The 23,891-nt window shown below is 40.3% G+C and overlaps 1 protein-coding gene across 12 annotated transcripts in view; it reads right to left on the reverse strand.

Annotated features, from left to right (window-relative positions):
* Positions 1–23,891, reverse strand: part of SLC35F5 (solute carrier family 35 member F5) — a 53,256-nt gene that overhangs the window by 13,828 nt on the left and 15,537 nt on the right. For 10 of the 12 annotated variants that reach the window (XR_005586131.1, XM_039494293.1, XM_039494294.1 and 7 more), the window contains 8 exons: positions 16,753–16,815; positions 15,656–15,737; positions 14,028–14,218; positions 12,077–12,158; positions 10,346–10,433; positions 8,635–8,699; positions 8,158–8,262; positions 3,945–4,104 (listed from right to left, as the gene is read on the reverse strand). Coding sequence is in view for 11 of the 12 variants with exons in the window: in XM_039494293.1 (XP_039350227.1) it covers positions 3,945–4,104; positions 8,158–8,262; positions 8,635–8,699; positions 10,346–10,433; positions 12,077–12,158; positions 14,028–14,218; positions 15,656–15,737; positions 16,753–16,815 (836 nt within the window). In the remaining variant the exon portion in view is untranslated. Of the gene's footprint in view, positions 1–950; positions 1,047–3,944; positions 4,105–8,157; positions 8,263–8,634; positions 8,700–10,345; positions 10,434–12,076; positions 12,159–14,027; positions 14,219–15,655; positions 15,738–16,752; positions 16,816–23,891 lie in introns of all 12 variants that reach the window. The other 2 variants (XM_039494302.1, XM_039494296.1) reach the window with 2 other exon arrangements.

The following is a 23,891-nucleotide window of genomic DNA, read 5'->3' on the forward strand; positions in this document are numbered from 1 at the left end:
TCCATCAAAACTGTTTCAACAGAAAATGATCTTTCTACTAAAAATCAAACAATTCCACACCCCCAATTACTTTCCACAGACTGACTTCCTGTTAAAAAAAAAAACAAACAAAAACCCTACCCTCCCACCCCATATAAAACCCCACTATCAAACAATCCCCACACCAATAAGGTTTCTGGCTGAAAAATGCAAAGATTTTATTCAGAAATGCCACCACAAAGCCTCAACGGAGATGTAGTCCAGGTGCCTCAACATCCTACTCCCTAAGGGTCAAATTACCAGACAGACTATATCTCTTATGATGTACCGTAGTGACATTACCAAATCAAAATTTTCTGTTTTCCACTGAAGATTTTCAGTTTTTTGGCCAAAATGTTGAAGTTTTCCACAGAAAACAACCCCCTCTCCCCCAGTTATCTGACCAGTACTAATTACCAACTTTAAACAAGACCTTAAATTTAAGAATATCAATTTATTTTATTTTTAAAAATTCAGTTAAGTCTTTCCTGTGTAATTATATGGATAACTAGACAATTAGTAGGAGTGACGTCACAAAAGCTATGCACATGAAACCTAATTAACTGAAAGGGGATGTGATTTTTATTCACATCACAAAATAGGTGTTAACAAAAATAAAACAATTAAACTCAAACAGTTTGAACAAACAGTTGGAAAAGTCTTTAAGGAATGAGAGAACCCCCATTCCAAGCCACTGGGTCCTTTTCAGAGAGACTTCCAGCAAAACAAAGACCAACAGACTGGACATTATATTTGTAAAGTTTAAAAAAAAAGGCAGAAAAAATACTTGAGTAGGGTGATGGGGGGAGTAAGGGGAAGCAAACAAATTTTAGGCCTTGTTTATGGAGCATAAAGCAGCAAAAAGCACTCTCCACTCCCCCGGAATTAAATGCACAAATCCAAATTTCCAGCTCCCGTTCACAACACTTAACTGGTTAGGTACTTTCTATGACCCAACTTTAAGTTATTCCAAATACAGAAGTAATTCAACCACACAGAAATTAAGTCGTACGAAGTTTAATTCAAACCTACAAATATGAAGAAACAAATAATTAAGACTCAAAATCTGTCACTTGGCTCTTCATCTTATGCATTTATGCCATTGTACGTACAATGAAAAAGTGTAATTAAAAAAGCAAAAACAAAAAACTGGTCTTGTTGAGACTATTTGCATGTTTGATGTTAACTCAAAGAATCCTAAGATTCTTTGGGTTTAGAAATATTTTAGGGAGAGTTTGGGGACAAAATGAGATTTCTCATTCACTGCATTGCCACAAAATCACTAGCTTAATGTAGGAGCTGGGATCTCAACATTTAAATGGTTTCAGCTCAAACTAGTGTTACAACAAAAGAATATTTTTCTAATCTACACTTTGGCAATTATTTTTTTTTCTAATTTAGCAATCTTGCATCATTTTTCAGCAATGATTTAATACCATCACTAGAGAGATGTCTCTTATTAGCAAGATGGTGTATAATATTTCAAAATATCCTGTCAAATAATTAAAATGAAAACTTATCAAAATACTAAGAGCCTAAACTCTGTGATGCACGTGTAACCTTCGCAGTGTGGCTCAGTCACCCTCCAGTGACTAGGCCACTCAATTAAGAAGCCTGGCACAAAAAACGGCCATTCAACTTCTCGTAACTGTTGTTCTTCGAGATGTGTTGTTCATGACCATTCTAATCAGGTGTGTGCGCACTGCGTGCACGACAGCCGGAAGATTTTTCCCCTAGCAGCATCTGTAGGGTCAGCTTGGGCGCCCCCTGGAGTTGCGACTTCATGGTTCCTAATATAGGGCCCTGCTGACCTCAGTTCCTTCTTGCCGGCTACTCTGACAGAGGGGTAGGAGGATGGGTATTGGAATGGACATGAACAACAGATCTCGAAGAACAACAGTTACAAGAAGGTGAGTAACCGTTCTTTCTTCAAGTGCTTGTTCATGTCACTTCCAATCAGATGACTCCCGAGCCCAAGTTCAGGAGGTGGAGCGGAGTTGTCCACTGATTGGAACACTGCTCTTCCAAAGGCTGCATCATCTCTGGCCTGCTGGGTGATTGCATAGCACGTGAAAGTGTGTATGGAGAACCAAATTGAGGTCCCAAGCCGGAACAGGCTGTCTGATCTGCGGGCGTAGCCTGTCGAGACCTTTAAGGAAACGGCCGGCCAATGGGTTGGCAAAGACTGAGCATCCCTCTGCACGTGGGTGGAAGGCAGAGATGGCAGCCAAGTGAACCTTAATTGACGACACAGACAGTCCCTGCTGCTTGAGGTGGAGAAGACAGTCCAGTATAAGTAGCACCAAGGCAAGCGTCAGAAATGAATGGTGCTGCGCCGACCAGATTGAAAATTTCTTCCACTTGGCAAGGTAGGTAGCTCTTGTGGCGGGTTTCCTGCTGCCAAGGAGAACTTGTCTGACTTGATCAGAGCAAGAAAGCTCCACTGGGTTCAGCCATGGTGCTTCCATGCTGTGAGATAGAGTGACTTGAGATTCGGATGTTGGAGATGGCCATGATCCTGAGTTAGTAAGTCCGGGAAGAGCGGAAAGGTAACTGGAGCTTCCACAGACATTTCCGGGAGTGATGTGTACCAGTGCTGGTGGGACCAAGCTAGAGCTATCACTGAAGCTTCTTCCCTCTGTATCTCAAGGAGCACCTTGTGAACAAGAGGAACGGGCGGGAACGCGTATAGGAGATATCCTCCCCAGGGGAGGAGGAATGCATCCGCGATGGAGCCTGGCCTGTGATCCAGGAAGGAGAAAAACTGCTGACACTTCCTGTTGCGCTGCATGTCGAATGGGTCTATCTGGGGAAAGCCCCACTGATGGAAGATTGAGATCACGACGTCCGGGCGAATGAACCACTCGTGGCCATGGAATGACTTGCTAAGATGGTCCGCCAACTCATTCTGTACTCCAGGGAGGTACAATGCTTGCAGGTGTATCAAGTGCTCTACACAGAATCCCAAAGCATGAGGGCTTCCTGGCAAAGGGGAGAGGAGTGTGCACCCTCGTTTGTTGATATAAAACATCGCCGTGGTATTGTCTGTCATGACTGATACACATCTACCTGTTAGGTGGGCTTGGAAAGTCTGGCATGCCAGGCGTACCGCTCTCAGCTCTCTGAGGTCTACCACACCTGATAGGAATTGACATGAACAAGTACTCAAAGAAGAACCTCTGATCCTAGTTCTTCCGCTCATGCTGTAGAGGACCATGGTCTTAAACCCAATAGTCTCAGGTTCAATTCCCACTGTTACTGACCCATCCGCATTACACATTATCCTAGATTTCCTTTGTTTACTGACTTGCTAATTCGCAACTCATCTCCTAGTGATTAATGCAAGCTAATAAGATACCAGTACAATCATTTTTCAAAGATCTAATTTAGTTAAACTTTTAAACTATGGAAGTACTTAATTTACTGGATAGGATTCTTGCATTGCCAGTATATTGCAAGAGCCAGGAATTTAAATAATAGTTATAACAAACTCAGATAATCCAAGATGATTAATGCCCACCTTTTTTTTTTTTTGATAAGTGTACTGTTTCAGCAGAAATCTGCACAAGAACACTACAATTTCAGTATAAACAGGATCCTCAAAATTTCTTCATCTTTCCTCATAAAATTTTTATATTGTTTGCCAATTATAAAACTATTAAACTACTGGGTTTATTCTTCTTAGTCCTAAATAATATGTACACTAGTTTCTTTCTATAATCTCAAGCCATTTTCTCTTTACAATTATCAGGCTAACTACTCTTAAACCGTACTTTATGATGTATCAGATGACTTTCTCTAACTCAGACTGCCTTTACCGTTCACTGGAAAACAAAAACACAGCCTAATCATTCTGACACCGCAGCAGCTCACAGTTTTTAAGTAATGTATCAGAGGACAACTTATATGAAGTAAACAGTACATACCACAGCCAGAGGAATTCTGACAGAACTGTTCCAATAAGGCCATTAATGACAATGCACATCAATACCAATTTATTGGGAAACTCAAAGGCCTCGAATCCAGTATAATGAAGTAGGAAGAAACCTGGCCATAGCAGCAGCAGATTAAAGAGGCCTACAAAACCTGAACATAAAAATCAAATTAATGTTAGTTTCCTTTCAGTTTCATCATAATTCCTTATTTACCTTCTTCTCCCCTTACTTGGCTTCCCTTACAGTTCAAATGTCTGGCAAGAGCTGCAGAAAAACTCTCTTAATAGGTTATTCCTATTCCTGGGAAAAGGAATACAGGAATCTTTAACGGCAAATGGTAAGCAATAGTTTAAATATTTACAATATGCAACACACTTAGGCTTTTAGTAGTTCTCCAAGTTCAGAATGCGTATTTGGCTTTCCACAAGTACAGCAATCTTCCATTTTAAAGGTTCCAACAAGAAAGGATTTACACTAGCAATAGGGATGATCTAGAGCATGGGAAATCTAGGGTGTCACAACAACTATCATTTTTTAATGGCTAGATGGGACATGGTCCCATAACTAGTGAGAAGGACTCCTGAAGCTTTTTTCAATTCCAACACAGGGTCACAGTATGACAGCTGGTCTAGTAACAAGGCATAAAACAGTTTTAAAAAAAAAAAACAACAACAACAACAACGCTCTATCATGGACTTCTAAAAAGTGGTGCTGGTCAGTAAGCAACCCTGACTGAATCCAACTGTTCATTTGAAACAGGGGTGCATTGGACAGTTACACAACAATCATAAGAAGAAAATATGGGTCTGAGAAAATAGGTTGTCAGTGCCTACAGGTGAAAGAACTAGAAGATCAAACTTTGGAAAAAAAAGATTGGGAATTTAATTCCAGGTTAATGACTACTACTGTGGGTTTCAAATTTGGTTACTGGTGGTCAATGAACAACTTACTCGTGGGTCTGGAAAAACTAGCTGACCACATGGTGCTGGCTTTACTTGTTTCCAGCTGTTAAAATTACTTTAAACAAGACAACTAAAATATATATTCAATACCTTAACTTTTTGATAAAAGTAACTGCAGGAGTTGCCACAGGAATGCTAATAGTATTGCCAATGAAAAAGATGATGGTATAAAAGATATGGTCTACCTCACGAGGATCAGCAAATCCTTTATCTATTGGGACAACAGTTCTGTTTCTCAAGTGAAATAACAGAATCATAGATATGTAACGTTGGAAGGTAACTCAAAAGCTCATCAAATCCAGCCCCCTGTGCTGCAGCAGGACCAACTAAACCTAGACCATCCCAGACAGGTGTTTGTCCAACCTGTTCTTCAAAACCTCTAATGGAGATTTCACAACCTCCCTTGGAAGTCTATTTCAGAGTTTAACTACCCATATACACTTCTACCCCGATATAATGCGACCAAATATAACACGAATTCGGATATAACGCAGTAAAGCAGAACGGGGGGGGGGGGGGGAAGGGGGCTCCGCATTCGGGCAGATCAAAGCAAGTTCAATATAATGCGGTTTCACCTATAACGCAGTAAGATTTTTTGGCTCCCAAGGACAGCTTTATATCGGGGTAGAGGTGTAAATAGAAAGTTTTTCCCTATTACCTATCCAGATCTCTCTTGCTGCAGATTAAGCCCATTACTTCTTGTCCTATTTTCAGTGGACATGGAGAACAATTGATCACTGTCCTCTTTATAACAGTCCTTGACATATTTGAAGACTGTTATCAGGTCCCATCTCAATCTTCTTTTCTCAAGCCTAAACATGACCAATTTTTTAAACCTTTCCTCACAGGTCAGATTTTCTAAAGCTTTCATCAACTTTTTTGCTCTCCTCTGGACTCTCCAATTTAGCCACAACTTCCAAAAGTGTGGCACCCAGAAATGGACACAATACTCCAACTAAGGTCTTACAAGTGTTGAACACAATAATATAATTACCTCCCATGTCTTACATACGACAGTGCTATATATACACACACATCCTAGAATGATGCTAGCCTTTTTAACAAACACATTGCTGACTCATTCAATTTGTGATTCGCTATAAACTTTGGATCCCTTTCAGCAGTATCACCTCTTTCATGGTTGTGCATTTGAGTTTTCCTTCCAAAGTGAAGTACTTTGCACTTGTCTTTAGTGAATTTCATACAAATTCTCCAATTTGTCAAGGTAGTTTTGAATTCTAAGCCTGGCCTTGAAAGTGCTTGCAATCCCTCCCAGTTTGGTGTCATCCACAAATTTTATTAACATACTTTCTACTCCATTTCCAAGTAATTAATGCAAATATAGAACAGTAGCAGACTCAGGACTGTAGCAGAGTAGCAGACTCTGGGACCCCACTAAATGTACTCAACTTATAGTAATTTCATCTAAACTGCTTTTCCCTTGTTTGCTTAAGAGAAAGTCGTGGGATTTCAAAAAAGTCTTACTAAAAATCCAGATACATCACATCTACTGCTTCCCCCTATCCACTGTGCCAGTAACACTATCAAAAAAAGAAATTAGGCTGGCTTGGGATGATTTGTTCTTGATATATTCATGCTGGCTATTCCTTATAACCCTCTTATTCTCTAGGTCAGGACTAGCCTGTATTTTGTCAAGGTCCAAATTTCTTGACTACCCCTACTCTAGGTGCTTACAAACTGATTGTTTAATAATTTGTTCTACTATCTTTCCAAGTATCAAAGTTAGACTGACTGGTCTGTAATTTCCCAGGACCTTTCTATTCCCCTTTTTAAAAGATAGGTACTATATTTGCCCTTCTGCAGTCCACTGGGACATCATCTGTCTTTCATCAGTTTTCGAAGATAGTTACTAAAAATTCTGAGATTACTTCATTTAGAGTTCCTTAAGTACCCTATCATAAATTTCATCAGGCCCTGCCAACTTATCTAAATATTCTTTAATCTGTTCTTTCCCTATTTTGGCTTGCGTTCCTTCCCCCTTGTTGTTAATATTGTTTGTACTGAGTATCTGGTCACAATTAACCATTTTAATGAAGACTGAGCAAAAGAGGCATAAAACCTTGTTGATGGCATTAGTTAGCTCTCCTTCCCCTCTAAGTAGCGGACCTACACTCTCCACCTTTCTCTTGCGCCTAACATACTGAAAGAACCTCCTCTTATTGCCACATGTCCTTTGCTAGGTGTAACTCATTTTGTGCTTTACCTTTTCTAATTTTGTCCCTACGTGCTTATAACATTCTTTTGTACACCTCTTTAGCAATTCATCCATGTTTCCACTTTTTGTAGATATTTTTGTAGATTGCTAATTTTGCAGATACACCTCTACCTCGATATAATGCTGTCCTCGGTCGCCAAAAAAATCTTACCGCGTTATAGGTGAAACCGCGTTATATTGAACTTGCTTTGATCCGCCCCCCCCCCCCCCCCGAGCACTGCTTTACCGCATTATATCCAAATTTGTGTTATATTGGGTCACGTTATATCAGGGTAGAGGTGCAGTTCCTTAAAGCCTCACTAATTAGCATAAAGCCTGGGAGACTCACTGCAAATTACTGATTTCTGAGAATTAGCAAGCAACTGAACACAAATGAACTATGGTCATTTATTTCATCATTTAGTTTTTATTTATTTCATAATATACTAGTACATTTGAAATTTTGCTAATATGAAAACTCACAATAGCACTTCGCTATTAAGTCTGCTCAGAGGCAGGGACAGAACACTACATTTTTGCAGGTTATTAAGGCTCTATGGCACCATATATGGCTTCTGGTTTACAATTTGGACTTCAGAAATTATGGCATTGCAAAGTGAAATGACCATATTGAACTGCTCGCTACAAAACCTGCACTACAACAAAAAGTTCAGCATACCAATCCAGTTTTTATTCAATATAAAAATACATCACAGGAATTAGCAACAGAGGCTCACTCACTTTATCACTGATGGCCTTACACGGAGATGTGTCAAGCACCTGAGATTCCCATTGACTAAAGTGAGAGCTGCTGCTCAACACTCCTCAGGATCAGGCCCTAAGAATGGACTAGTACTGAGAATACTCAAAGATTAAGGCCCTATACTTGTAAACATGTATATGCTTAACTTTACATGCTCGTTTAAGTATTTACAAGATTGGGGCCTAAAGAGCAAGGGATTTAGTCATTCTATAAATGAAAATTTTCAATATCGTCATTGCTATATTAAAATATTGCTGTTCTTACCAAAGAACATTGGTATATCAAGCTTATCTTCTCGGTCTACTTTTCTTTTTATCATAACTATATAGACAGCATACAGCATTGCTCCTGCAAGAGACCACAGGGAACCTGTAAACGATAAAAAATATTGTTTTAAGACAAATGGGTTAGGCATAGTGTTATGAATCTGACTATCATACTTAAATCCCTCTACTGGGCAATTTTCTAATTGTAATAGTTCATTATAGAATCCATTACTATATACAATGAATTAAACTTAGGAAGATGTGACCCTCTACATGCATATATTGAAAGGGTATTTAATAAACATTCCTCAAAATAAGCCATTTTCAGCAGTCAATCTTCCATACTCTAATACATGACAGATTTATACTGCATTTCCTTCTCCCACCCTGTAGTTTTGAGCAGTTTAAAAAAAAGCATTACATTTATCTTGGTATTACAATTTACAGTATGAAATTTAAAAAATATTTTATATACCTATTGTACCTCTTCCTGGAGATTTCTCAGACTCAGATAGATTAACAAGTACTACACCGCCAATGCTAGGAAAAAACATCATCAACTATTAGGCATACCACAGATTTTTATTTATTTTTTTTTACATCTGTCTCACACACGCACAGCAACAAATAAAGACACTAGTTTTATATATCTGTAATTAGACTGAACCCAGCTTTTGGCAAACCTGTGCTTTAAGGCCTACTTCAGAGCTCAATTAAATCAATGTGATTCTTTGCACTGACTTCCCTGAACTATGGATCAGGCCTTTGTGAGAACAAAGCTGACACGTCAGAAATGATGTGCATTAATTAAACATCTGCATTTTATTTAGGCTTTTTGCTATCTATTCCAGTATTTTCTCCCTTTCTCTTCTCAAACATCGTTATCTCAAGGTTAAGTCACACTAATTATTCTGCTGTTTTCCACTCGCTTCTGACATGAGCCCTGCTTCTACAGGTCTCGCGATATCAGGCTAAGACTTGACAGAACAGTTGCTCTGTCTCTGACACTTAAATGGCTGCACTTAAACCCTCTCTTTCTTTCCCTGCTTCCACACGATATTAAGTTTCATTAAACATCTAATGCTTTCCATCTGCATTAAAACAAAATTTAAAATTAACTATCAGTAAGACAAATGTGTTAGTATTTATTATCTAATAATTATATAACCAAATGCTATGCTTGTATCTTAAATTAGGTTAAATGACCACTAAAACATACACCTCTACCCTGATATAATGCTGTCCTTGGGAGCCAAAAAAATCTAACCGCGTTATAGGTGAAACCGCGTTATATTGAACATGCTTTGATGCGCCAAAGTGCGCAGCCCCGCCCCCCCGAAGCACTGCTTTACCGTGTTATATCCAAATTTGTATTATATCGGGTCGCGTTATATCGGGGTAGAGGTGTAATTGCTTAAAGATGCCCTGCCCATTACAGTTGAGCAGTACATTCACTTTAACTGACTAATAAAACAAAAGAATCTGAAGCATATCACCATTTTCGTATACACACTATATACTTGACCAAAACTCCACTGACAGATAGTGGAGAAGAAAAAAAAAGTCCAGAGCAGATCTATAAAATCTGACAGCTGAGAGTTTTGAATGATAGCAGAAAACTGAAACTAACCAGATTACCCATATATCACAGCATCTTTTTTTCCTAACCCATCTAAATATTTAGAAGTTACTTAAGTATCATACACACAACTTTCAGACACAAACATTAAAAAGAAAGTCAAAATTAGGTGAACTTCAAATTATCTCCCTAATACTGCACACCAAAGTCATCTGACCCAAAAATGGGTTCAAGTGAAAATATATAGCAAAACAAGTCATTCCTGAGCAGACTAGTAACACCACAAGGTTCCAGCAAGTGTCTCAACCCTAATCCTCAATTACTTAGTCTTTAGCAACTAGCATATAGGGAATTCTATTAAAGAAAGGTTTATATTTAGAGGGAGGAGACTCCTGGTCAGAGCAGTTGTCAAAAAAAGTGAAATTTTAAACAGGTACTCTTCTACATTTTATTTTCTTTAAAAACTTGCCAAGATCTGCTACTCTTGATATAACAACATTCGTCACCAAATAAATTGAACTATCTCAAACAGCTTAAAAGAATTACCAGCTTCTTTAGGGGTAGGGTCAGAGAAGGGGTGTTGGCGATTAAGAGTTCATATTCCTACCTTAAAACGACAGCTAACAATTTGGAAAGGGTAAACCGGTCTCCACTGTTACTTGGAAACACTGCAGCTAAGATTAAGGTAAAAAGTCCTGTAAGAGAAAATAAAAAGGTGTAACATCTTTTCAAGCTTTATTACTAATCTGTTCAATAAACTGTGCTACCACTATCTCAATTTATTTTAAATATTGTCTAATCACTTCAGATTAGTTTCCATACTTTTAATCTGAATTATTGCAACAGAATTAGTATGTCACAGTTTGTCTTTAATTTTCTTGTATTGCTGAAATGTTTACAGTGTCTAAATTGAAATTCAAAATCTATGCCCCAGACAAGTAAAAATACATTTAACAAAAATGAAGATTGCAATTTAAACATGCAAAGGAAATAAACTCAGTTGTCTTAAAAAAAAAATCAGCCCATGTCAAAAACCAGTGTATATTGAAACTGTGTTTTTTAAATAGCAATAACTAAAGCAATGCACTATTTTTGGGTTGCGATAAATGTAAGTATAAGCTTTGAAAGACAGTCTAATTACACGTTAAAGCAAAACTGTGGAGCAATTAGTGTCTGTCATGCTATGATAAAATTAGACAGTCTCACTGAACATGTAAAAAAACCTATTTAGAGAACTTGTTGATGTCCATAGTAGGGATAAATTATGGTTTTTGGGTCAACAGAAATATGAGAGATACAAAAAGAGCTCATCTAGTTTTAAATTAAGACACTTTAATGGTGAGAGTAACCATTTCCTAAAAACACTGTAGCTTGGTACTTCTTCTCACCCCTCCAAACAGTGGAATTGATTAGTTCTAATTATGATATCCCCTGCAAACTTACCACTGTAAAATAAACCTTTGTTTTTATGTTGCAAACTTGAAAGAGTGCTAGGTTTTTGTTTTGTTTTCAGTTCAAAAGCAGATTTTTTTTTCCCCTTAAAGGAGATCTGCAAGTCTAAAATTCACAAAACTAACATTAGAATTATGTCCTTAATGCCTCCAGTGACCAGCGTCAGGGTATACAGCAGAGCCTCCATTGAAATTACTTTCACTCCCACCCTTCTTTGGATTATTGTAACCCAGACCTGTAATATTATCACCAGCTCTTTGTAGCACAGCAGCTGTGCCATTTGGTTCAGATCACATCCACAATACTCAATACATATAGCCTATGGGAGTATACTGCTGTCCCCCTCCCCATTTAAAAAAAAATTACATTGTAAATGTTGTTATTGTTCTCAAGCCAATTAAAACTTAAGTGTATAGAAACTGCAATAGTGATCATCTTAAAGACAAAAATACAAGAAAAAATTGTACATCGATTTCAGGTGTGGCACCGTGTCCAAGAAAAGTAGCTCACTTTTAAAACAATTTCTTCTGTATGTGAAGGATTTTCTTCTTTTTTTTTTTTTTAAAGAATAAGTTGCAGCCACCTAAAAGGTCAGCTTTCTGTGGAGTCCAAAAAGTATCCTAACTATAAAAATGTAATGTACTTGCAGAGTTATATAAAGACAAAAGAATGCAAGCTGCAAAGTGGTAAGACATAAAGATAGTAAAATAATTTGCAACAATATACGGAATGCTTCTAAGCTATCATGTTTGTTGCTAAAACTTTATGCTTCTCAAAGATACACATAATAGTCAATTTAATGAAATAGTGCTGGCATAACAAAAAGAGCTCTAATTTATAAACAGCTATTTCAGTAGCTCTTATAAATGCACATTTCATATCTTACCAGAGGTTGAAGATAGGATATTAACTATGGCAACTTGTGCATGTAAGAGTGCTTCTTGATAAGAGAAGTTTGCCAAAAACCACTGCAGAACAAGGAAAGTAGTTTAAATTAATAAATGGATAATCACACAAGATATTAAAACAGTCTGTTTTGCCTGTGCATTAACTCCTGCAATTTTTAGATTTTTTTTATATTTACCAGAGATATCACTTGAACCAGTATACACAAAAATCAATCAGAACAAGGCTGTCACACAAGTCCTTTTGTCTTATAAATAACAATATCAATTTGTAATTGTTATTAAGAAGAGGCAAAGGCATTAAGTAGCAGAGGTGAAAACAGGCAACAAGAACAGTTTCAGTGGCATCTACAAGAAAGTAATTATTGCAGACTTTAAAAAAACAACACACTAGAGATAATCAGTGAAAATGGCAACTGCAAGTCAGCAACAACCAAAAAGCTAACAACTTAGTCTGAAGTCATCATTTTCAAACTGTTTGCAAAAACTGAGAGAAACTACTTATTTCCATAAATCTCAAAAGGTTAAGTTAACCATTTAAACTGATTCATATACTGGGGTCCTATAACATCTTAAGTACATAAATGAACAAGCATCTCCAAAATAGAGATAATACAGTGTCTAGATCAATTATCTAACAGGTATTCTGTGAGGATTAAATGTTTGTAAATATTTAGTGAGTAAGAGTTCATTAATAATGTTATCCCAAAGATGTTCTTAGTGAAGCTACCATTCACCCAAAAATTCTTTCAAAAAAGATTTTACTTTTTGAATGATGACCTAGAAGCAAAATACAGCAGTAGTAGATACAGCCAAGGTACTTTTTAGTAGCAACTACAAAAGCAAGAGCAGTATCATTTCATTTGTTTGTAAACTAAAGGAAAGAATAATCTTATTCCAGATAGTTTTTAAGTACATATGCAACTAGTTTTTCTTTAATTTCTGTGGACATCCGCTCAATATATGCATCCATCTCAAGAAATTCCAGTAGCCAGATCACTTTCCTCTGGTCAGTACACCAGTTAAAAGCCACCTCCAGAGCTACTATACCCATGAAGCATCTCCTGCTGTACAAAGAGCTATGTGTGGCTTGCTCTTAACCATATTTTAAATAAAATGTCTCTAGCAGTACAGTGGGGCCACTGTTAAAAGGGCCACCACTGCTTTGTTACCCTCCTCTTCAGTGTTGGCTCTTAGGAAACATGCCACTCTCACCTCTGTGTTTCCGTGACATTGAGAAATGCTGCAGAAGTATGTGAAGATGACCAGTCTGCTGATGAGGATAAAGACATCTTGCAGCCCTACCTATTCTCATTGGGGAGAGTTGAGGATATCCTCTGCCCCAAGCCAAACATCTTCATATCACTGCATGGCTGTGTATAATGCCACAGGATGAGAGAGACAATGTGGTGGCAGCTTTCAAGAGGTTCCATAGAAAGAGAACAGGGCAACAGCTGCATTTATAGGTCCTTTCTCCTTCTTCACCCCCAAACTGAAAGGCAGTTCTACATGCTATAGCCACAAAGATGTGGGTACAGTCAGGGCTCGGCCCCACTCCCTATACAAAGAAGAAACAACAGCTGGTGTTTAAGTAACCTGGGATTTCTGCCCGGGCAAGACTAGTGAGTGACTTACCACACCCATTCCGAAGAATGGAGTAAGATATAATTTACAATGGCCCTGCCAGCAGTAGAACCTGTACTACAATTAAATGCAAGCCTGAAAACACATTGTACTGTTCAGAGTTCTGTTTTAGAGAAGTGCAGGTAAGAAAGGTTATACTGTATTTAGTACATATATAAAATGAGAAAAAACACTGAAAAAATAAGAGCACACGCCAACATTAAATACAAGTTCATGTTCATTATTATGTAAAACAGTTCAATACTTGTAGCTATACTTAATAATTTTCTTAAAGAACAAAGGACATACCACAAAGCAAAAGAAAAAGCTGATTTTTGCTACTTGAGTTGCAGTGAGTTTCCCTACAGTTTTTAATATTGATTCCTGCTCCTTAACAGTTGGATATGACATGCGAGACAACTTTGCTTCCAATGCATGGCTTGATGGAAGTTGTCGAATCTCCATAACATTACTGAACCTTACACGAGGCTTTTTGGGAGCTTAAGGAAAAAAAAAAGTGGCACATGATCATTCAACTTTTCACGCTATTACACAGAAAAGAAAAAAAGTGATGTTTGATCCCATTGATTACAGCAGTTCACAAATCATGACATGAAGCTTCTCCCTCCAACAAAAGATTTGCTTTAATTCTTTTTTTTAACAAAATAGTATTTATACCACTTGATAAGGTACTAATGAAAAAGGATCTCATAATTGTTTTAAATAATTATTATGGTCTGTTCAGAGTAACTCCTTTGAAAATCGACAATGAAGCCTGTTACTTTATTTTTCCCTCTACTTTGTATGCACATTGTATTTTTTAAAATGCACAATAGTTCACATTCTAATAATTCTGTTTTAAAGAAATTAACATCAGATGTTAAAAGCTGCCTGAATTTGCATGCATGGAAAAATTAAAGTTATGTTTTTGATCTTACAATGTTGCCTGTACCAATTTAAACTGATGATAGATTCCACAACACAAATAGTGGTTAAATTAACAACAAAAGAATTAGCTCAGTGACAGAGTGATAATGATTTGAACTTCCATTTTCCAGTCCTGTGATGGTGCCCTGGCCCCTCTGAAGTCAATGACTTCACCCTGGGGCCAGAATTTCACTTGATGTCTTGCTATTTAGACAAGCAGGGCTACAGAGGCAACAAAAACAGTCCCTAGGCAAGAGGAACTATCCTGTGTTGTTGAAGAGTCTGGCTAGTGTCTCTCAGGGAAAAAAAGTACCCCATACAGTTATGCTAAACTGTAAGAAAAGGATGGTTGTAATATAGCATTCTGAGGGTAGGAGCGTTACACAGATCTTTGAAGTTTCAGTAGGAATCTGGAGGATTGTTCAGGTTTGGAGAGTGGGTCAAAGAATCTAACAGTTACATCAGACAGGTAACTTTTATATACAAACAAGAGTTATTGTTTTTGTTTTCATTTAATAAACAATACTAATTATAACAGTGTCTCAGGGTTTTCTGTAGTACCTAATACTGTGGTAGCTGACAATATGCACAGCTATCCATTAAAACGTTGTTTTTTAAACCCTGACCAACGTAGCTGTTAACCTAATAAGTTTAGACCAACTCTAAAAGTGTGTGGGCGGGAATCCCAAAATTCCACCCCAGGAAAGGCAAAGGAATGAGGCCGGACACCTGAGGGGATTTGCTCACAGAGACCAGGAACAGGACTTAGTGGTGGAGCTAGCTCTGCAACCACAACAGGGGCAATACAGACACAAAAATAGTCCCTGTACCAAATATCAGAGGGGTAGCCGTGTTAGTCTGGATCTGTAAAAGCAACAAAGAATCCTGTGGCACCTTATAGACTAACAGACGTTCTGCAGCATGAGCTTTCGTGGGTGAATACCCACTTCTTCAGATGCAAGAAGCATCTGTACCAAAGAGCATTTTGAAATTCTGAAGTCTTTACTCACTTTTTTCAGTATCACTATTAGCACTGCCACTCTTTTCACTTGGTAAGTCATGAAACTTTACAGGAACATACAAAGGTTCACTCTGAAATGCAGCAGGACAAGTAGCATATGCAGTTAAACAGACATTGAAACTGTTAGCAAAACTGTTATCTTAGGATACCTGGAAACAAAATACTAAAGGAAAAACAAGTTCCATAAAATAGCAAGACAGTCAGAATTTTTAGGCAGTACCACCATCTCTCTACCAAGTCTCTTCACTACTACTAAGATATTTCACTTTCTAGTACATATATAAAAATACATGACCAATCTATTTTAGAATATACCCCGATATAACGCTGTCCTCAGGAGCCAAAATTTTTTCCTGGGTTATAGGTGAAACCGCGTTATATTGAACTTGTTTTGATCTGCTGGAGTGCGCAGCACCTCGGAGCACTGCTTTACTGCATTATATCCGAATTCGTGTTATATCGGGTCGCGTTATATTGGGGTAGAGATGTATTTTAAATCCAGTAAGTAAACTTTTTTTGTTAAAAAGCTTCTAACAAGTTAATATTTTAGACCAGTCCAAATATAACAACTAGCATGCAGGTCCCAACAAGATTTAAAAATGAAGACTGACAAAAATCACCTATGTAGTTTATTTCAGAGGAGGAAAGATGACAGTCCATTTCTCTTTCAAGTTGTAAGATGGGATCATGATATGTTAATGTGTTCACCTCCAGCTGAATCACTGTTGCACAGCCTTGGATTTGAAGGCTGTTTGGATTTATCACTGGCTCTCCACATTTTGCTTTGCAAAAATTGAGCTGAACCTGGGAATGTATTCCTTGTATGACACGCTGATATTTCTTTCATAATCCTATCTAAATTCAATTAATGTTTTATTTCAGAGAGATCCCACATCTCCCACTGTGAGTAGCCTGATTTCTTGCATGACACATTACTGTCATTTTAACTAAATGCTTTTCAGTCATTTTGATTAAAGAAGAAATGTAACTAATCTTATTTCCTGAATGCCTGCAAATTTAAGTGTACAGGATGGAAATAATGGACATAGGGGTGTCTTAATCATACAAAAAAATTAAGGGACTTACCAAAGAACTGTTTACAGTGTTATCTGTTGTACAAGCAGCAAAATAACCTTCAGCATCTGCAAACTAATTAGAGATTTTACATTTAAAATTCTAACAAGTCATTGTAAAATTTTAATATAAAATGCTAAGTAAAAAATGTTTACAATGTAGTCTACTATAGTTTAGTCACAAAATACTGAAAAGGAAAAATAACTATAAAGTTGATTAGTATTTTACAAGCCAACAGAGAAGATCAGCAACAGCAAAACTAGGTCTTGTTCTGCAAAGAGCTCTATAAAAGCAATTCCCTACTGGCTTAACACATAATCTATATATAACTGTTTCTTATCAGAAATGCTGAAGGAATTATTGAATTTAATATCTATAAATATATTAGGTTGATTAAAGTTGGTGCACAAAGCATTGTTTTAAAACAGTCAAATGTCTAATAGTACAGCTTTTAGTAACAAGCAGGGTGGATAAAAATCAATGATTTAAAAAAATAAAAACTGTTGGATTTTTATTTAAATCGGATTTTTTTGATAAAATGCTTTCTGAAGGAAAAAACCTATTAAGATACGTTATAGCTCAAAGGTATCTCATTATGGAATAGGGATTATAAATTCTAATTCTATAGTATGAGACAATATATTCATGTAATGTTTAAGAAAAATTTTGTAAATGAGTTCCAATAGTTCATGGATTAGGAACCCAATCTTATGGGGCTCCAGAGGTTTCTATATAGATTATTTAGATTAATCTTTCTATTTACCCAATGGGACTCAGTGCTCAGTCTACATTCAAAATACAGTACCAGCAGAGATGCTTAGATTTGCAGTTCTCAAACTGGATGTGTGTCTCCAGAGATAACATGCTTGTTAACAACAAAAATGGTTTGTTTGGTTTTTTTAAATAAAAAATATATGGAGGTGAGAAATAACAGACCTCCACCCTATTGTCCCTCTGCAAATTTGTGTACAGAGTCAATCCCCTTACCTCTCTCTAAAAGTGCAAAGTTTCAAAAAGCTCAATGAATAGAAGATTGTTGGGAGTGCAATAGGTCTGGACAAGGAGAAGAAGTCTGGAGATAAATGTGAGAAGGGAGGGACAGGCAGTAGAAACAAAAGTGAAACTGTTTGAGCAGCATATTCCAGAAGTCTTGAGGTCCTTCCAAGTGTAGCCTTCATTAATTTGAGATCTGCCATACCATTATCTCACTAGAAGGGAAAACCTAAAATGGCAGCAGGCCATAAAAGGGACCCAGTTTGGGAATATTTTAATGAAGTTCCTCTACCTGTGCATGCAAAATGCAAACAGTGCAACAAAGAAATGCAAGGCCTGGTTGCCCGAATGAAACGACACCATGAGAAGTGTCCCTTCTCAGGAGGAAGCTGCATTGAAGATGATGAAAGAAACATGTCTGAACATGCAGGATCTTCAGGTTAGCAAACTTTTTTATTTCATACTTCTTTCTTAAAGACTGCCTGTCTTCCTTCTGGACTATTCTTGAATTCTCATGTTTGAGCAAAAAAATATAGTGGTTACTCTATGGTACTATCATTTTAGATGCAGTTGTGATAAAAAATAAATAGCTGAAATAGGCTGATCTTCCTTTTTCAATTTCACCATTAAAGTAGTACTTAGTGTCAGTGAATGCAATGAGTAATGCTAAATGAGCAGTATGGTAGTAATAATTAAATAACTGCATTGACTTATTTTGTTTAGGAGAATCCATCCTCAACACACAGAATTCTGAAGACTATCCACCTTCAAGATCACCATTATTTTCTAAAGTTTCAGAGTTATCTGCCAATGATAGTGTTTCAGTCACATCATGTTTATCTTCTGTCTTTCTGGCTGTTTCCTCTTAGGCCTGGTCCACACTAGGACTTTAATTCGAATTTAGCAGCGTTAATTCGAATTAACCGTGCACCCGTCCACACCACGAAGCTATTTAATTCGACATAGAGGGCTCTTTAGTTCGACTTCTGTACTCCTCCCCAACGAGGGGAGTAGCGCTAAATTCGACATGGCCATGTCGAATTAGGCTAGGTCTGGACGGAAATCGACTTTAGTAGCTCCAGGAGCTATCCCACACTGCACCACTCTGTGGACGCTCTGGACAGCAGTCCGAGCTTGGATGTTCTGACCAGGCACACAGGAAAAGCTCCGGGAAAATTTGAATTCCTTTTCCTGTCTGGCCAGTTTGAATCTCATTTCCTGGCTGGACATCGGGGCGAGCTCAGCAGCACCGGCAACGATGCAGAGCTCTCCAGCAGAGGAGTTCATGCAATCTCTGAATAGAAAGAGGGCCCCAGCATAGACTGACCGGGAAGTCTTGGATCTGATCGGTGTGTGGGGCGAGGAGTCTGTGCTTTCGGAGCTGCGCTCCAAAAAAACGGAATGCAAAGACCTACGAGAAGGTCTCCAAAGCCATGAGAGACAGAGGATACAGCCGGGATGCAACGCAGTGCTGCGTGAAAATCAAGGACCTGAGACAAGGCTACCAGAAGACCAAAGCGGCAAACGGACGCTCCGGAGCCTGCCACCACTGCCCCACCAGTGACCGTGGACTCTGACGATGGGATAGTGTCGACGGCCAGTTCCTCGGCGATGTTCGCGGACGGGGAAGATGAGGAAGGGTTTGTGGAGGACGAGGCAGGCGACAGCGCTTACAACGCTGGTTTCCCCGACAGCCAGGATCTCTTCATCACCCTCACGGAGATCCCCTACCAATTCTCCCCGGCCGTTAACCCGGACCCTGAATCAGGGGAAGGATCAGTCGGTAAGTGCTTTAAACATGTAAACTTTTATTATTAATGGAACAGGAATCTGAACTATGTGAAAAGGAGGTCTATATATATGGGGATAGAACAGAAATCCTCCTGGGAGATCAACACGAAGCTCTCCTGGAAGTAATCGAAAAGCCTCCGCAGGAGGTTCCTGGGGAGAGCTGCCTTATTGGGTGCTCCGTGGTAGCACACTTTTCCGCGCCAGGCTTTCATGAGGTACTCGGGGAGCATTGTCTCCCCGAGCACGGCTGCAAAGCCCCCTGGTTTGTGCCGGCTTTCACGCAGCATGCGCTCTCTATCTCCTTAATGACCGTCCTCAGGGTGATCTCGCTCGGAGACTCCTGCATCTAATTAGGGGAATTACTGTAATGTTACTCCTGGTCCAAAGTATTTTAAAAAAATCTCCAGACAGACGGCGTAGCAGAGACTCAGCACGCTGCTGCGTGACAAGCGTAACAGAAAGCCAAAGAATCAAATGGACGCTCATGGAGGGAGGGGGGCCTGAGGACGCAAGCTATCCCACAGTTCCTGCAGTCTCCGAAAAGCATTTGCATTCTTGGCTGAGCTCCCAATACCTGTACGGTCAAACACATTGTCCGCGGCAGTTCAGGGCATAGCTCGTCAATGTACCCCCCTCCCCCACCCCCAGAAGGAAAAGGAAAAAAAATCATCTCTTGACTCTTTTAAATGTCACCCTATGTGTACTGAATGCTGCTGGTAGATGCAATGCTGCGGCACTGTACTGTAGCATCCCCCCCCCCCCGCCTCATGGGTGGCTGACGGTGCAATATGACTGATACCCATTGTCATCATCAGCCTTGCGGTAGATGGTGTAGTGCAGTAGGACTGCTACCCGTCCTTGTCATCAGCCCATAAGTAGACGGCCTGCTAACCGTCTTCATCATAGCAACAGGGGGCTGAGCTCCATCAGCCCCTGCCCTTCATGTGTAAAGAAAAGATTCTGTATTGCCTGGACTATCATAGCAGCAGGATGCTGTTTTCCTCTCCCCTACACTGCTTAATGTCCTGTCTGGACTATCATAGCAGCTGGAGGCTGCCTTCCCCTCATTTCATTTCACTAACAAGTCACTGTTTCTTATTCCTGCATTCTTTATTACTTCAGCATACAAATGGGGGGACACTACAACAGTAGCCCAGGAAGGCTGGGGGAGGAGGGAAGCAACAGGTGGGGTTGTTGCAGGGGCACCCCCTGTGAATGGCATGCAGCTCGTCATTCCTGCGGGATCTGACATGGAGAAGCTGTGCTCTCTTGTTCTCTGATACACTGCAACCCTAGTACAGTTGCCCCATATTCTAGGCAGGACTGATTCTATTTTTAGATACCATAAAGGAGGGATTGACTCGGGGAGTCATTCCCAGTTTTGTCTTTTGCACCCCCGGCTGATCTCGGCCAGGGGCACCTACGACAGCAGCAGAAGGTATAGTGCAGTAGGACTGTTAACCGTCCTCACCTTGCCAATTTACAATGGCATGGTAGATGGTGCAATATGACTGATAACCATCTCTGCTGTCATGCAAAAGCAAATGAATGCTGCTGTGTAGCGCTGCTGAATCGCCTCTGTCCGCGGCATCTAGTACACATACGGTGACAGTGACAAAAGGCAAAACAGGCTCCATGGTTGCCACGCTATGGCGTCTGCCAGGGTAATCCAGGGAAAACGGGCTCGAAATGATTGTCTGCCGTTGCTTTCCCGGAGGAAGGAATGAGTGACTACATTTACCCAGAACCACCCACGACAATGAAATTTGCCCCATCAGGCACTGGGATCTCAACCCAGAATTCCAAGGGTCGGGGGACACTGCGATGGGGTGGAACAGGGGCAGAGTTTATGCTTTCCGGATTGCCTGCAGCAGGAGTGCGCACGAGATAGGTGCTGTGCATGCTCTTGTTCACAGACACAGACTAGACTGTGTTCATTGTTCGCAAAAATGTATCTTTGCAAGGAATTCACTCCCTTTTTCCCATCACACAGCTGCCACCGTCTCCAGACCTGCCACAGCATCCCCCTCACAGAGGCTGGCAAAGATTAGGCGGCGAAAGAAAAAGACACGGGACGAGATGTTCGCTGAACTTATGGGCTGCTCCCGAGACGAGGCGGACCAGCAGAGCCAGTGGAGGGAGACCCTCTCTCTGTACCAGCGCTCACACAGCGAACGGGAGGAGAGGTGGCGTGAAGAAGACAAGCAGGCGACTCAAACGCTGCTTGGACTAATGAGGGAGCAAATGGACACGCTCCGGCGCCTTGTGGATGTTCTGCAGGACCGCACGCAGGAGGACAGAGCCCCCCTGCAGTGTATCTGCAACCGCCCTCCCCCACCACAAAGTCCCATACCCCCCTCACCCAAAACAACCAGAAGGAGGGGCACCAGGGGCCGTGAAAACTGTCACTGCACCCCAGCAGAGTGCTCAAGTACCCAAAAGCTCTCATACCTTCAATTTTGAGAAGTCCTTCCCTTCCTGACTCACCCAAGCCCCAATCCCAGTTTCATCAACTGTCTAGTTAATTATTAAAAATACTTTGCTGTTAATTACTGTTTCTGTCATGTTTTTTTACAGAAGACTGTGTTTGAAGGAGGGGTGGGGAAGGGGGTTGCTAATTGCATAGGACAGTCACCTTTACCAGGGTACAGACACAGGGGCAGGATCAGCAGCAGGTCACACACACAGTGCAGTCAGTAGGCACCCTGGTCGGTATGGGAGGTGGTTTCCAGGTTCTGTGTGGGTGGGTTGGGGGGCGTGACTTTGTAGCGGGGGAGGGCAGTTACAGATCTTATGCAGCGGTCCTTGTCCTGGACCGCAGAGTCACGCAGCAGAGGAATCTGTATCTGTCCTCCTCTGCCACAAGGTCACATAGCCCCCGCACACAGAATCCCAAAAAGGAGGGATGGCAGGCTCCGTTGAAACAACCAGTCCAGCACTGCGGACCGCTCTAGGAGCAGGAGCCTGTCATTCCTCGAGTTCAGAGGCGGTCTTTACATCACCGCACACCCTACGCAGCACAGTCTGGGTCCCAGTTTCAACCCTTTAACGCAAAGTCATTAATAAAGAAACCTTTGTTAAGTAACAATGGAACATGTATTTTATTTTTACACGTGTGTTGGAAGTGGGGTGAACGGGGTATGTGACTGCAGAGGATAGTCAACAGTAACTGGGTAAAGAAACAGGGGCAGGTTCAGCTTCTCTGTAAAGAAACTGAACAGTCACAGGTCACGCTGCTCGCTGGTACTTGAAGAGTTCCTTGTCCCTGTCCCAGGAACCTGTATAGGGCTTCATGAGCCAGGGCATTAGCGGGTAGGCTGGGTCCCCGAGGATCACTATAGGCATCTCCACATCCCCAACAGTTATTTTGTGGTCCGGGAAGAAACTATCTTCCTGCAGGTGTCTAAACAGACCACAGTTCCTGAAAACACGCGTGTCATGAACCTTGCCTGGCCACCCGACGTTGATGTTGGTAAAATGTCCCCTATGGTCCACCAGTGCTTGCAGCACCATTGAAAAGTAGCCCGATTTCTCAGCAGCTGACTGTGGAAGAGGTGGACGATAAGGTTCAAGGAGGTGAAAACGGCCATAACTGCAGCGGGCTCCATGCTCGCAGTGCTGTGTCGTCCGCGTTGTCACTGACCAGAAAAGTGCAAGAACAGATTGCCCGCAGGCGCTTTCAGGGAGGGAGGGCGTGATTGACGGTTCAGTGATGACAGTTACCCAAAACCACCCTCGACACATTTTTTCCCCCAGCAGGCATTGGGGGCTCTACCCAGCATTCCAATGGGCAGCCGGGACTGCGGGAACTGTGCACCGCTTCCAAAGTCGACGCTTGCCCCGTTAGTGTGGACTCAGTCAAATTAGTGTCCTTAGTGTGGTTACACAAATTCAACTTCATAAGGTCGATTCCACAAATTCGACTTAAGTTGAATCGAACTACTCTTGTAGTGTAGACTTACCCTTAGATACAGGGAGGGACCAGAGAAAAACAACAGATTTTTGTTAGTTAGGTGAACGATACGTTCCATTGTGTCTGGGAAATGTCTTTTGGGGCTTTTTATGGTTTTCAAAAATTGGTGAACAACATTCAAAAGTTTTTACATCTTTTGCTTTCTGGTGCTTTTTTTGAAATGTGCTCAGTATACTGTAACCATTTTTCATCACTCATTTTAATAATGTGTAGAAAGGATCTAGTGCTTGGGAATTAATTTACACTTGAAGATATGATACACTTTATACTCAGAAGTGAAGAATGACCTGGCTAGCTTAGAAAGCCTACCTAGATCTACACCAGGGGTCAGCAACATTTGGAACACGGCCACTGGGAGCTGCAGGGGGCTGTGCCTGCGTTTGGTCAACATAAA

The sequence above is a fragment of the Mauremys reevesii genome, linkage group 11, assembly GCF_016161935.1.
Source record: "Mauremys reevesii isolate NIE-2019 linkage group 11, ASM1616193v1, whole genome shotgun sequence".
NCBI lineage: Eukaryota > Metazoa > Chordata > Testudines > Geoemydidae > Mauremys > Mauremys reevesii.